Source organism: Chiloscyllium plagiosum, unplaced genomic scaffold, assembly GCF_037043375.1.
Source record: "Chiloscyllium plagiosum isolate Xiang-an unplaced genomic scaffold, Cpla_swu_hap1 HiC_scaffold_34, whole genome shotgun sequence".
Lineage (NCBI taxonomy): Eukaryota > Metazoa > Chordata > Chondrichthyes > Orectolobiformes > Hemiscylliidae > Chiloscyllium > Chiloscyllium plagiosum.
The window spans coordinates 43,501,933-43,515,220 of NW_028270172.1; the positions used below are offsets into that span (position 1 = coordinate 43,501,933).

The 13,288-nt window shown below is 42.5% G+C and overlaps 1 protein-coding gene and 1 long non-coding RNA gene across 2 annotated transcripts in view; one reads left to right on the forward strand and one right to left on the reverse strand.

The window, feature by feature from the left end:
- Positions 1 to 4,615, reverse strand: part of LOC122564350 (partitioning defective 6 homolog gamma-like) — a 56,834-nt gene extending 52,219 nt beyond the window's left edge. The window contains exon 1 of the mRNA XM_043719099.2: positions 4,403 to 4,615. Coding sequence (XP_043575034.1) covers positions 4,403 to 4,474 — 72 coding nt within the window. The 5' untranslated portion in view covers positions 4,475 to 4,615. The remainder of the gene's footprint in view (positions 1 to 4,402) is intronic.
- Positions 4,616 to 4,734: 119 nt separating this feature from the next.
- The window catches only part of LOC122564352 (uncharacterized), a 126,700-nt gene continuing 118,146 nt past the window's right edge, over positions 4,735 to 13,288 (forward strand). Inside the window, exon 1 of the long non-coding RNA XR_015752897.1 lies at positions 4,735 to 4,819. This is a non-coding gene — a long non-coding RNA (uncharacterized LOC122564352). The remainder of the gene's footprint in view (positions 4,820 to 13,288) is intronic.

The following is a 13,288-nucleotide window of genomic DNA, read 5'->3' on the forward strand; positions in this document are numbered from 1 at the left end:
ATTATCTGTACTGAACATTACTTGCCAAAAGCTGTTTTGTGGTGTTACTGATGATGTGGTGGAATCCACCCTGCAGCTTAAATAGAAGATTCCACAATGCCACAACTCAATTTAGCCCTTAGGCAGATTCCTGAAATTTATTTGAACATATTTGTAACTAAGAATCCTGAATCAACTTGCGCTTTCCATCAAATGGGACTGGCAGACTGCAGATAGGAAGGAAAATACAAAATACAACATGCACTGCAACATTAGTATTTGATACTTCTGTCCATCAATTGCACATTGGAAAGTAACCTCAAATATTCACAACAACTTGCACTGATAGGATGTTTTACCAAATGAAAAGCACTATGGCACTTTACAGTACTGTTATCAAACAAAACTTGACATAACACTTTGCAATGAAGTATCAGGATAGGTGACCAAAAATTAGTAAAGTAGTAAGTTTAAGAGGTAGAGACAAAGCAGTAGAGGGGAGAAATTCCAGAAATTAGGGTCTGGGCACCTAAGAACATGGCCAGCACTGATTAAAATCCAGAATGCGCAAGAGGTTAGAACGGGAGGAATGCAGAGATCCAAAATAAAAACGAAACATTGGGATTTTCTTTTAAAAATTGAGGCATAGCCAGACTGAGAGGTAATGTAACTCAGTGAATTAGAATGGGGCAGCAAATCTTTGGATTTCCATTTTATAGGATATAAAAACTTGAAGACAGCCAAGACATCATTATATATGTGAAGGAAATCAAAGGAAATGCATTGGTTTTTCAAAGTAATTCCAGGAAATGTATGCTTATCTAGTATTGGCTGTTAAACAAAAAGTACAAACAGTGCAAGAGTTGATACAGGTGGTGACAAGGAAGAATTTATGTCATTGGCAAAAATGCAGATCTGACACTGTGTTTTAGAAAGTGTGTAGATGGGGGAAAAAGGAAGCAAAATGGACAGACTCTTGGTATTCTAACGGCAACAGTCTGGGAGCACAAAGACGAGCTATCGTAGGGGTTACAATCTGGATGAATTGAAATAAAACCAATCAAGGGCATTCCCATTCAACTGAATGGCATAAGAAGCATTGAAAAATGATGAAGTTGATCATTTCAAAGGGTAAAAGCATGGCAAAAGGAATGAGACAGTCACCTTTACCTTTGCCAAAGCCACTTTGTGGTATGGCAAGGGTGAGGGCCTGACTGGATGAATTCAAACAGATCTGAAAAAAGTCAAAAATCACAACACCAGGTTATAGTCCAACAGGTTTAACTGGAAGCACTAGCTTTCGGAGCGCTGTTCCTTCATCATGTGGTTGTCACCTGATGAAGGAACGGCGCTCCGAAAGCTAGTGCTTCCAATTAAACCTGTTGGACTATAACCTGGTGTGTGTGAATTTTAAACTTTGTACACCCCAGTCCAACACTGGCATCTCCAACTCATGAAAAAAGTCAGGTAATGACTTTTCCTCATGTAGATAGAGAAAGGCAGCAAGTTGCCAACAATTTGTTGAGTTTGCTAACTGGTCTCATCATTCATATTCTTGCTGTCAGCTGTCCTTTCATTCAAAGATGATATCTATTCAGGGTTGCGAGTTTCTGCCATGAATTTGGTATGACTCTACAGGCCAATTCTTGACCTGCAAGTCTGTGGATACACGGTGCAAAACATCCTAAACAGATCTGCAGTGCAGGATTTGCTTTTTTTCTCTGCTGCCACTCTGCTTCAGTATTAAGGCATTTGGATTTAAGCTTAATAGGTATTATGTTGCCATTTTAAATGACTGGAAATAAGCTCCTTCTAGTTATTAAGATCAATGTTGTTGCATTTAAAGGAGAGCTTTATATTGTTTTTGTGGAGTTTCCATTATTGTCCCATAAAAACTATGAGGGTTGAAAAACAGAATTGAATGAGAGATGTTTTTTGACCATCAGAAAAGTGTTTCCACTCCATCATTGTTGATTTTACAGGAATTTACCCGAATGTTTGCGGAGTTGTCTTCAATCATTTGTGTGGCAGTCTTCCCATTGGATCAAAGGATGTGACCCAAGCACTGACCTAGGAATTTCTCTAGTGTTCCTATGTGTCAATGATACACAGTCCAGATTTCACTGTATTACAGGATTGTAAGAATAACACTGAGCTGTACACAATGTGTTTTGTTGAAAAAAGGCTCTGTGACCAAATACATCTGCCATGGCACATAGAAGGCTGAACTGGTATAGCTAATTCTATGCTGAATCTCATCAATTGTGGCCTTGCAAAAGAGATGGTTGTAAATGTACAGAATGTGTAAGAATGCATTCCAGTTTCTCCTCTTCAACATATATGAAAGTTGGAATAGTTGACTTACCACATCAGGATTACTGAGTTTTTGTTTTAGCAACATTCAAGATTAGACTGAAGTGCGTGTATGAATTGAAGAGTGATATGCAAATCTGGTATATTGTGAGAAATGACAGTCCAGTCTTCTGCAAACTGTAAGTTATGTTCATGGTAGTCCATTTAGCTGTGACTTGGATTAAGGGATTTTCTATCTATAGTGCTTAATATTCACACAAGGCAGCAGCTGACCTTCGATGAGGGGAATTGCCACTGTTAAGACTGTAAACCATGGGGACACTATCATACGCCCTTGCTTGACAATGGGCCAGATTGTCAAGACTGTTGCAGTCATATCACCATGAAGTAATTGCAGGATTGCAAAGAAGTTTCATGGATATCAAAATCTTTGGACAGTCATATACAGAGCCTTGTAATTTACTTAGTCAACTGCTTGGATGAATATAATGTAGAGTTCCTGATAATGTTCTTGACATTTTGTTACCGGACAAATTAAAAGCAAAGACCAGAAATTTCTGTGAAAGATCTAAAACCACAGGAAATAAGACAATTCAGGTAAATGCGTCAAGATGGTCCCTGTTTATCCAAGAGGAAAACAGCTCAATAGTTTTCACAGTAGAAATCATCCCCCTTCTGGATTCTGGAGGATGGCATGGGGAAGATAAACTTGACAGTATCATCTGACAGGTAAGGAGTTGTAGTAAATGTTCTTTCCGGCAATTGCATCCATCCTGGAATGAAAGAAACCTTGTCCATTTGACCTTAGTCTAGAGATGCCCTGGTGGCTTCAAAAGATCGTTAAATGTAATGATGGCCAGCATACTATCAGATTTAATGGCTCTCCCTTCTCACCATTTGCCCTTTGTTCTCCAGGTTTGTCTTTGGGATTCAGCCTCAAGCTGTTGGAATGCTGTTTTTTTTGAGTTTGGATGTTGAATTGTCTGCCAGGCAATGAATGCTGTCCATTTCAGTTTTAGGTGGTCAAATATTTCAGCATTATTTTCACTGAATCAGTCTCAGTGACAACAATGTTTAGACCCATGGTCTGCACCCATTGTTCTGAAATACAACTTTCAGCAAAATCTTACATGAAGGACATTTTATTAAAACCACAATCTCAAATGGCATATCAAATCAATCAAAATGGTGTGGTAATTGTAGCTGTCATTCATTTACACGCTTGAACTGCCTTGGTATTAAGTGAATACCAACCCGTAAACATCAAAGATCCTCCTATATGAAATTTCCCTCTCCTGATCTGATCCTAGGCAAACAGATCCCCAGAAATACCGAAGTGTTAACTCTACAGTATTGAGAATGGCAATGCTTCACAATGTGCAGGAGAGAAAGGCAGCAATTCTCCAGCCGTGGGGTTTAAGCGCCTTGCTTAGTGGCCAGTTTATGCGAGTTCCGGCACTTTTCTCTCCGGAGTGCACGGCTAATTTAAGGGAGAGGGGGAAGGCAAGAAGTACAAGTGAGCGAAACACCCCGAAAGTGTCACTGGACCCTAAACGATGCTGCCTGAATTGCTGTGCTCTTCCAGCACCATTAATCCGGAATCTGGTTTCCAGCATCTGCAGTCATTGTTTTTACCTAAACGTTAGCCCCGCTTTCTCCGCACAAATGCTACCGGAGCCGCTGAGTTTTCGCCAGCAATGTCTGTTTGTGGACCACGTTCCAGATGTTGGCCTTGAACCTTTTACTACGCGCCAGAGAGGGGGGGAAAAAGCAAGAAAGCACTGGTTCACATCAAAGTGTGCAGGGATATACCACTCCTTCGATTGAAAGAAAGGAAAAAGAAACGAAAACGGAAGAAATAAATATCTAAAAATAAATTCAGAAAGAAACCTATTCTCCGTCTCCCATTCGGTTTATACCTACATGTTGCGCTCCACATTTAAATAGGAAGGGGGTGGGGGGCGAGCAGGATTCACAGTGCCGTCCTGCAGTAAACACTAAACAAGTTGCGCCCATTTAAAGTCGCTGGCACCGCGCTCCGAATGAGGGAAGACCCCACTCTCGCCAACCTGCAGTCCAGGCTTTTATTGTGTAATTTTCACCCGCTCACCTTACTCTTCACTTCCACCGCCACCCTGTCCAAACACCTCAGCGTGCCGGACTTGTTGTAACTTCTGCTCATTCTCCCTGCTTCGTTCTCCCTCTGCGATGGGAACTGGCGGCGCACGAGCTTCTCCCCCGCGCCGTTCCAACTGGAATTCGAAAGTGTTCCGAAACGGTCGGACCGTTAACGCTATCTCCCTCCGATTGTTGTCGAGCGGACTCAACCCCGCAAGCGAGCACCTACTTGCGCGCGCAGACCCTTTCTTTCCCCAACGGCTTCACTCCAACAGCGTCTCTGGCACGTACTGATGTCATCACGTAAAACCGTTCAGCTCCCGCCCCGAACGGTCGCTGGAAAATCGGAGTCTTCTTCATCCCAAACTGGAGATGGAGTTGTAGCGGGCAGGTTCATCTTTAATTTCAGGTATTTTTAAAAATTGATATGTATGAACTTGTTATACACGACGCATTATATTCTAAGGTGTTATCCTTGACACATAAAGGTGGGACTTGAACCCAGATTTTTGGGCGAAGAGGTTGAGATACATGGTTTGCATATCCTGAGATAGCAAACTTCCAAAACAAACTCTACTTTGAACTCTCATGGTCAACAGTTGACAGAAGGGCAGATGAAATGCTTCAAGGACCTTCTAAAAAATTCCCACTGATTTATGGGAAACTCTAGTCAACGCCATCCAAACTGGAGAAGAAACATCTGCGAAGGTGCCAAATGTTTGAGTATCTCCCAATAAGGTCAAGTTCAAACGCTGGAAGGAGCATTTGAAAACTCTGACCATTCAATCCATTGCTTCATAATTTGGAGATGCCGGTGTTGGACTGGTGAGTACAAAGTTAAAAATCACACAACACCAGCTTTAATCCAACAGTTTAATTGGAAGCACTAGGTCGGAGCACTGCTGAGGCCTGATAAAGGAGCAGCGCTCTGAAAGCTAGTGCTTCCAATTAAACCTGTTAGACTATAACCTGGTGTTGTGTGATTTTTATCCATTGCTTCAGCAAACACCACTTTCCTTATCTGTGGAAAGGTTGATGGATCCACTCATAGCAGAGTCATCTTACGACCCACACCACTGATGTGGAAAAAAACGTCCTTGATCCTGAAAAACTACCCAACTATTCTTGGATAGGCTGCCCCTTCCTGAGGATAGTACATTATAGAAATGAAATAACTTTAGTGTGTACTACCTTTCCATGAAATTTGACTAATGCAGACATCACCTCATAGAGTCATAGAGATGTACAGCATGGAAACAGACCCTTCGGTCCAACCTGTCCATGCCGACCAGATATCCCAACCCAATCCAGTCCCGTCTACCAGCACACGGCCCATAACCCTCCAAACCCTTTCTATTCATATACCCATCCAAATGCCTGTTAAATGTTGCAATTGTACCAGCCTCATTCACATCCTCTGGCAGCTCATTCCATACACGTACCACCCCCTGCGTGAAAACGTTGCCCCTTAGGTCTCTTTTATGTCTTTCCCCTCTCACCGTAAACTTGTGCCCTCTAGTTCTGGACTCCCCAACCCCAGGGAAAAGATCTTGTCTATTTATCCTATCCATGCCCCTCATAATTTTGTAAACATCTATAAGGTCACCCCTCAGCCTCCGATGCTCCAGGGAAAACAGCCCCAGTCTGTTCAGCCTCTCCCCATAGCTCAAATCCTCCAACCCTGGCAACATCCTTGTAAATCTTTTCTGAACCCTTTCAAATTTCACAACATCTTTCCAATAGGAAGGAGACCAGAATTGCACGCAATATTCCAACAGTGGTCTTACCAATGTCCTGTACAGCCGCAACATGACCTCCCAACTCTTGTACCCAGTACTCTGACCAATACAGGAAAGCACACCAAACGCCTTCTTCACTGTCCTATCTACCTGCGACTCTACTTTCAAGGAGCTATGAACCTGCAATCCAAGGTCTCTTTGTTCAGCAAAGACCTGCTAAGATTTGCTTTCCCAAAATGCAGCACCTCACATTTATCTGAATTAAACTCCATCTGCCACTTCTCAACCCATTGACCCATCTGGTACAGATTCTGTTGTAACCTGAGGTAACCCACTTCGCTGTCCACTACACCTCCAATTTTGGTGTCATCTGCAAATTTACTAACTGTACCTCTTATGCTCGCATTCAAATAATTTATGTAAATGACAAAAAATAGAGGACCCAGCACCAATCCTTGTGGCACTCCACTGGTCACAGGCCTCCAGTCTGAAAAACAACCCTCCACCACCACCCTCTATCTTCTACCTTTGAACGAGTTCTGTATCCAGATGGCTAGTTCTCCCTGTATTCCATGAGATCTAACCTTGCTAACCAGTCTCTCATGGGGAAGCTTGTCGAACACCTTACTGAAGTCCATATAGATCACATCTACTGCTCTGCCCTCATCACTCTTGTTTGTTACTTCTTCAAAAAACTCAATCAAGTTTGTGAGACATGATTTCCCACGCACACAGTCATGTTGACTATCCCTAATCAGTCCTTGTCTTTCCAAATACATGTACATCCTGTCCCTCAGGATTCCCTCCAACAACTTGCCCACCACTGAGGTCAGGCTCACCGGTCTATAGTTCCCTGGCTTGACTTTACCGCCCTTCCTAAACAGTGGCACCACGTTTGCCAACCTCCAGTCTTCTGGCACCTCACCTGTGACTATCGATGATACAAACATCTCAGCAAGAGGCCCAGAAATCACTTCCCTAGCTTCCCACAGACTTCTCGGGTATGCCTGATCAGGTCCTGGGGATTTATCCATCTTTAACCGTTTCAAGACATCCAGTACTTCCTCCTCTGTAATCTGGACATTTCGCAAGGTGTCACCATCTATTTCCCTACAGTCTATATCTTCCATATCCTTTTCCACAGTAAATACTGATCCAAAATATTCATTTAGTATCTCCCCCATTTTCTGTGGCTGCACACAAAGGCTGCCTTGCTGATCTTTGAGGGGCTCTATTCTCTCCTTAGTTACCCTTTTCTCCTTAATTTATTTGTAAAAACCCTTTGGATTCTCCTTAATTCTGTTTGTCAAAGCTATCTCATGTCCCCTTTTTGCCCTCCTAATTTCTCCCTTAAGTATACTCCTACTTCCTTTATACTCTTCTAAGGATTCACTCAATCTATCCTGTCTATACCTGACATATGCTTCCTTCTTTTTCTTAACCAAGCCCTCAATTTCTTTAGTCATCCATCATTCCCTATACCTACCAGCCTTCCCTTTCACCCTGACAGGAATATACTTTCTCTGGATTCTTGTTATCTCATTTCTGAAGGCTTCCCATTTTCCAGCCGTCCCTTGACCTGCGAACATCTGCCTCCAATCAGCTTTTGAAAGTTCTTGCCTAATACCGTCAAAATTGGCCTTTCTCAATTTAGAACTTCAACTTTTAGATCTGGACTATCTTTTTCCATCACTATTTTAAAACAAATAGAATTATGGTCGCTGGCCCCAAAGTGCTCTCCCACTGACACCTCAGTCACCTGCCCTGCCTTATTTCCCAAGAGTCGGTCAAGTTTTGCACCTTCCCTAGTAGGTACATCCACATACTGAATCAGAACATTGTTTTGTACGCACTTAAGAAATTCCTCTCCATCTAAACCTTTAACACTATGGCAGTCCAAGTCGATGTTTGGAAAGTTAAAATCCCCTACCATAACTACCCTATTATTCTTACAGATAACTAAGATCTCCTTGCAAGTTTGTTTCTCAATTTCCCTCTGACTATTAGGGGGTCTATAATACAATCCCAATAAGGTGATCATCCCTTTCTTATTTCTCAGTTCCACCCGAATAACTTCCCTCGATGTATTTCTGGGAATATCCTCCCTCAGCACAGCTGTAATGTTATCTCTTATCAAAAATGCCACTCCCTCTCCTCTCTTGCCTCCCGTTTTATCCTTTATCCTTGTATTCTGGAACATTAAGCTGCCAGTCCTGCCCATCCCTGAGCCATGTTTCTGTAATTGCTGTGATATCCCAGTCCCATGTTCCTAATCATGCCCTGAGTTCATCTGCCTTCCCTGTTAGGCCCCTTGCATTGAAATAAATGCAGTTTAATTTATTAGTCCTACCTTGTCCCTGCCTGCCCTGACTGTTTGACTCACTTCTGTTCTCAACTGTACCAGTCTCATACTGATTAGTATTAAAAATCCAAATACAGAGGAACCTCGATTATCTGAATATCAAATATCTGAATATCGGATTATCTAAAGGAGATCTCAAGTTCCTGATAGAAACATTACATCAAAGACATGCTTCCAGTACTGATCGCGTCTTTTGTTTATAGTGATTAAACAGGCACCATCTCCAAATGACTGACTGCCTGCCCTCTTTCTCTCCCCACACACTTTCCCTGGAGTTGTGCGCATGCTCTATTTGGAGACTCACCCCCCAAAAGGCAGCAGCAGCAGTCTTGTTGTTGATGTTCAGTTCTGCTGCCCTGGAGAGGGGGCAGGGGTCGGGGCAGACGGAGGGGTGGGTGGGTAGTGGCGTGGTGGAGGCGGTGTTGGACGGGGGCATTGTTGGGTGGGGGAGGTGTTGGACGGAGGCGGGAGGGAGCAGTGTTGAACAGGGACAGGGGGTGGGTGGGGATGGGTGGGGTCAGTGTTGGGGGTCGGGGGCTAGCGCATGGTGTGCTGCTGCCTCGTCTCCTGAATGGGGAGCATACTTTAAAAACTTTGAGCCTCAGAGGAAAGGCATTTAATTGATTAACTGATTAATCGATTATCCGAATGAAATAGAGCCCGCCCATCTTGTTCAGATAGTCAAGGTTCCTCTGTATATTGAAGTGTGGTGAATTACATGCATGTCTATTAAGTTTGAGATTGTAATTTCTCCAATAATGAAAAGAATTGTTCTGTACTTTCCAGAGCATACTATCTATTCAGAATATTTAAGGCAACAGAAAAAAGTTAGGCCAATAGATATTTTTCTGCACTAATAGCCACCGTGAATGAAATTTGGTGGTGTCACAGACAGTGGAGAAGGCTACCTTAGAGTGTAATGGGACCTTGTTCAGATGGGCCAATGGGCTGAGGAGTGGGCAGATGGAGTTTATTTTAGATAAATGTGAATGTTTCATTCTGGTAAGGCAAATCAGGGCAGAGCATATACTGTTAATGGTAGGGCCCTGAGGAGTGTTGTTGAACAAAGAGACCTAGGATTATAGATGCATAGTCCCTTGAAAGTGGAGTCACAGATAGACAGGCTGGTGAAAAAGGCATCGGCACGCTTGTCTTCATTGGTCAGCGCATTGAGTATAAGAGTTGGGATGTCAAGTTGCGGCTGTACAGGTGAGGTCACTTTTAGAATGCTGTGTTCAATAAGATGCAGGAGCTTGAACACATGCAACAACAGGTTCAAAAACAGCTTCTTCCCTGCCTTTATTAGACTGATGAATGGACTCTCTAACTTAAATTATAATGTTGGTCTTGTGAATGTTGACCTTGCTTCGCGCACATCCTGTGCAGTGCAACTCTGACTAAGTAGCCTTTGATTTCTATGACCTTGCTTGCTATGATCTGCCTATACTGCTTGCAAACAAATTTTTTCACTGTACTTAAGTACATGTGACTATAATAAATCAATTCAAATCAGAATCTGGTCTCTCTGCTGTAGGAAAGATGTTAAACTTGAGACTGTGCAGAATACAATGGGATCTTGATCAGATGGACCAATGGGCTGAGGAGTGGCAGATGGAGTTTAATTTAGATAAATGCGAGGTGCTACATTTTGGAAAAGCAAATCAGAGCAGGACTTATACCCTTAATGGTAAGGAGACCATGGAGTACAGGTTCATAGTTCCTTGAAAGTAGAGTTGCAGGTGGATAGTGAAGATGGTATGCTTTCCTTTATTAGTCAGAGCATTAAGTATAGGAGTTGGGAGGTCATGTTGTGGCTTTAGAGGATCCTGGTTCGGCCACTTTTGGAATATTGCGTGCAATTCTGATATCTTTCCTATTGGAAGGATGTTGTGAAACTTGAAAGGGTTCAGAAAAGATTTATAAGGATGGTGCCAGGGTTGGAGGATTTGAGCTACAGGGAGAGGTTGAATAGGCTAGGGCTGTTTTCCCTGGAGTCTGGGAGGCTGAGGGGTGACCTTATAGAAGTTTATAAAATCAGGAGGGGCATGGACAGGATAAATAGACAAGGTCTTTTCCCTGGGGTGGGGAAGTCCAGAACTAGAGGGCATAGGTTTAGGGTCATAGGGAAAAGATATAAAAGGATGGTGCATATATCGAATGAGCTGCCAGAGGAAGTCGTGAAGGCTGGCACTATTACAGCATTTAAAAGTCATCTGGATGGGTACATGAATAGGAAGGATTTAGAAGGATACAGAACTGGCAGATGCCCTAGATCAGTTGTCAACACAGGAAAAGCATGGTGTTCAGTTTTGGTCTCCTTACCTAAGAAAATATATACTTGGTAAGGAAGGAAAGCAGCAAAGGTACACCAGACTGATTTCTGAGACAGCAAGTTTGTTGCATGAGGAGACATTGGGTCAACAGGGCATGTGTTTACTGGAATTTATAAGAATTAGAGGGAATCTCATTGAAACATATAAAATCTGCCATGGATGGATACACTAAATGCAGGGATGATTTTTCCCCTGCCCAGAGGGTTCAGAAAAAAGATTCACAGTCTCAGATTGAGGGGGTAGGACAATTCAGACTCTGATGAGGAAAAGTTTCCTTTCTCAGAGTCATAGAGTCATAGAGATGTACAGCACGGAAGCAGACCCTTTGGTCCAACTTGTCCATGCCGACCAGATATCCCAACCCAATCTAGTCTCACCTGCTAGCACCCGGCCCATATCCCTCCAAACCCTTCCTATTTATATACCCAACCAGATGTCTTCTAAATGTTGCAATTGTACTAGCCTCCACCACTTCCTCCGGCAGCCCATTCCACATATGCACTACCCTCTGCGTGAAAAAGTTGCCCCTTAGGTCTCTTTTATATCTTTCCCCTCTCACCCTAAACCTATGCCCTTTAGTTCTAGACTCCCCCACCCCAGGAAAAAGACCTTGTCTATTTACCCTATCCATGCCCCTCAGGATTTTATAAATCTCCAAAACGTCATCCCTCAGTCTCCGATGCTCCAGGAAAAACTGTCCCAGTCTATTCAGCCTCTCCCTATAGCTCAAATCCTCCAACCCTGGTAACATCCTTGTAAATCTTTTCTGAACCCTTTCAAGTTTCACAACATCTTTCCGATAGGAAGGAGACCAGAATTGCACGCAATATTTCAACAGTGGCCTAACCAATGTCCTGTACAGCCGCAACATAACCTCCCAACTCCTGTACTCAATACTCTGTCCAATAAAGGAAAGCATACCAAACGCCTTCTTCACTATCCTATCTACCTGCGGCTCTAATTTCAAGGAGCTATGAACCTGCACTCCAAGGTCTCTTTGTTCAGCAATACTTCCTAGGACCTTACCATTAAGTGGATAAGACCTGCTAAGATTTGCTTTCCCAAAGTGCAGCACCTTGGGGAACCTTGTCGAACGCCTTATTGAAGTCCATATAGATCATGTCTACCATTATCAATCCTCTTTGTTACTTCTTCAAAAAACTCAATCAAGTTTGTGAGACATGATTTCCCATTCATGTTGACTATACCTAATCAGTCCTTGCCTTTCCAAATACATGTACATCCTATTCCTCTGGATTCCCTCCAACAACGTCAACGTCAGGCTCACTGGTCTATAGTTCCTTGGCTTGTCCTTACCACCTTTCTTAATTTGGAGGTGGACCTTGGAATTTTCTACTACAGAAGACTGTGGAGATCAAGCTACTGAACATGTTTAAGAAAAATATAAATTTCTAGAAGGCAAAGGTGTTCAGGGATATGAGAAGAGAGTTGGAGTATGGCATTGAGATAGAGGATCATGTTGAATGGGGGAATGTGCTCAGTGGGATGAATGGCCTACTCCTGCCCCTATTTTCTATGTTCCTTATTCCTTAAGAAACATTTCCTATTTCCTTTGTTACCTTCTTCCAGCACATACCTAATACAATAAAGTGACTCTAGCCTTCAAGTCTTTATTTAATGAATGTTCAAATCCTTTGGAAGAATAAATCATGACTGATTGTGGCTTCAACTCTATTTTTCTCTCTATATAATTTGACTCTCTCGCCAATCAAGAATGCAATTATCTCAGGGTTAAAAATATTAAATGATCCTACCTCCACTGTTTTCTAGGAAAGAGAATCCTACAAACCAACAGACCTTTGAAAATGTTGTTACTCATCTATGTCTTAAACAGGAGAGCACTCATTTTAAAATTCTGTTTTGTCTCCCATAAGGAGAACATCCTTTCAGTAACACCCCAAATCCCCTGAAAGTGTTGTATGTTTCACTAAGATCAGACCACATTATTTTTATTGCTTTTAATGAATGAGCAGGCTTTATAAGTTGGCACTCTCTGAATAAAGCCTTGCCCTACAAGAGAGTCTATCAGGGTGCAGAGATTAGCACATTTTACAGTACTTTCTGTCCATTTGGGATTGAAAAGTATGCAGAATGCCCTGAGTTCCACACCTGAATTCAGATATCCATTATTGTTGTGCAAAATTCTTCTTTCATGATTTACAGCCACCAGACAAATGGACTCAAACAAACTTTCACACATGTTTTTGTCTATTGTTGCTGGTGTGGCAGAATCTGTAATGCAGTACAAATAGTGTAAGCTCCTGTACACTGGGAGGCCAGTTTACAGATTTGTTTCCAGTTGATGGTTCTCTGAAATGTAAACATATCAACTCCCTCACAGTATCGGGCTCTGCAATTTCTCAGTGCCAGTTGCTCTGATAAGGGAATCAGCAGTCTCTATTTGCAACTCTAGGATTTAAATG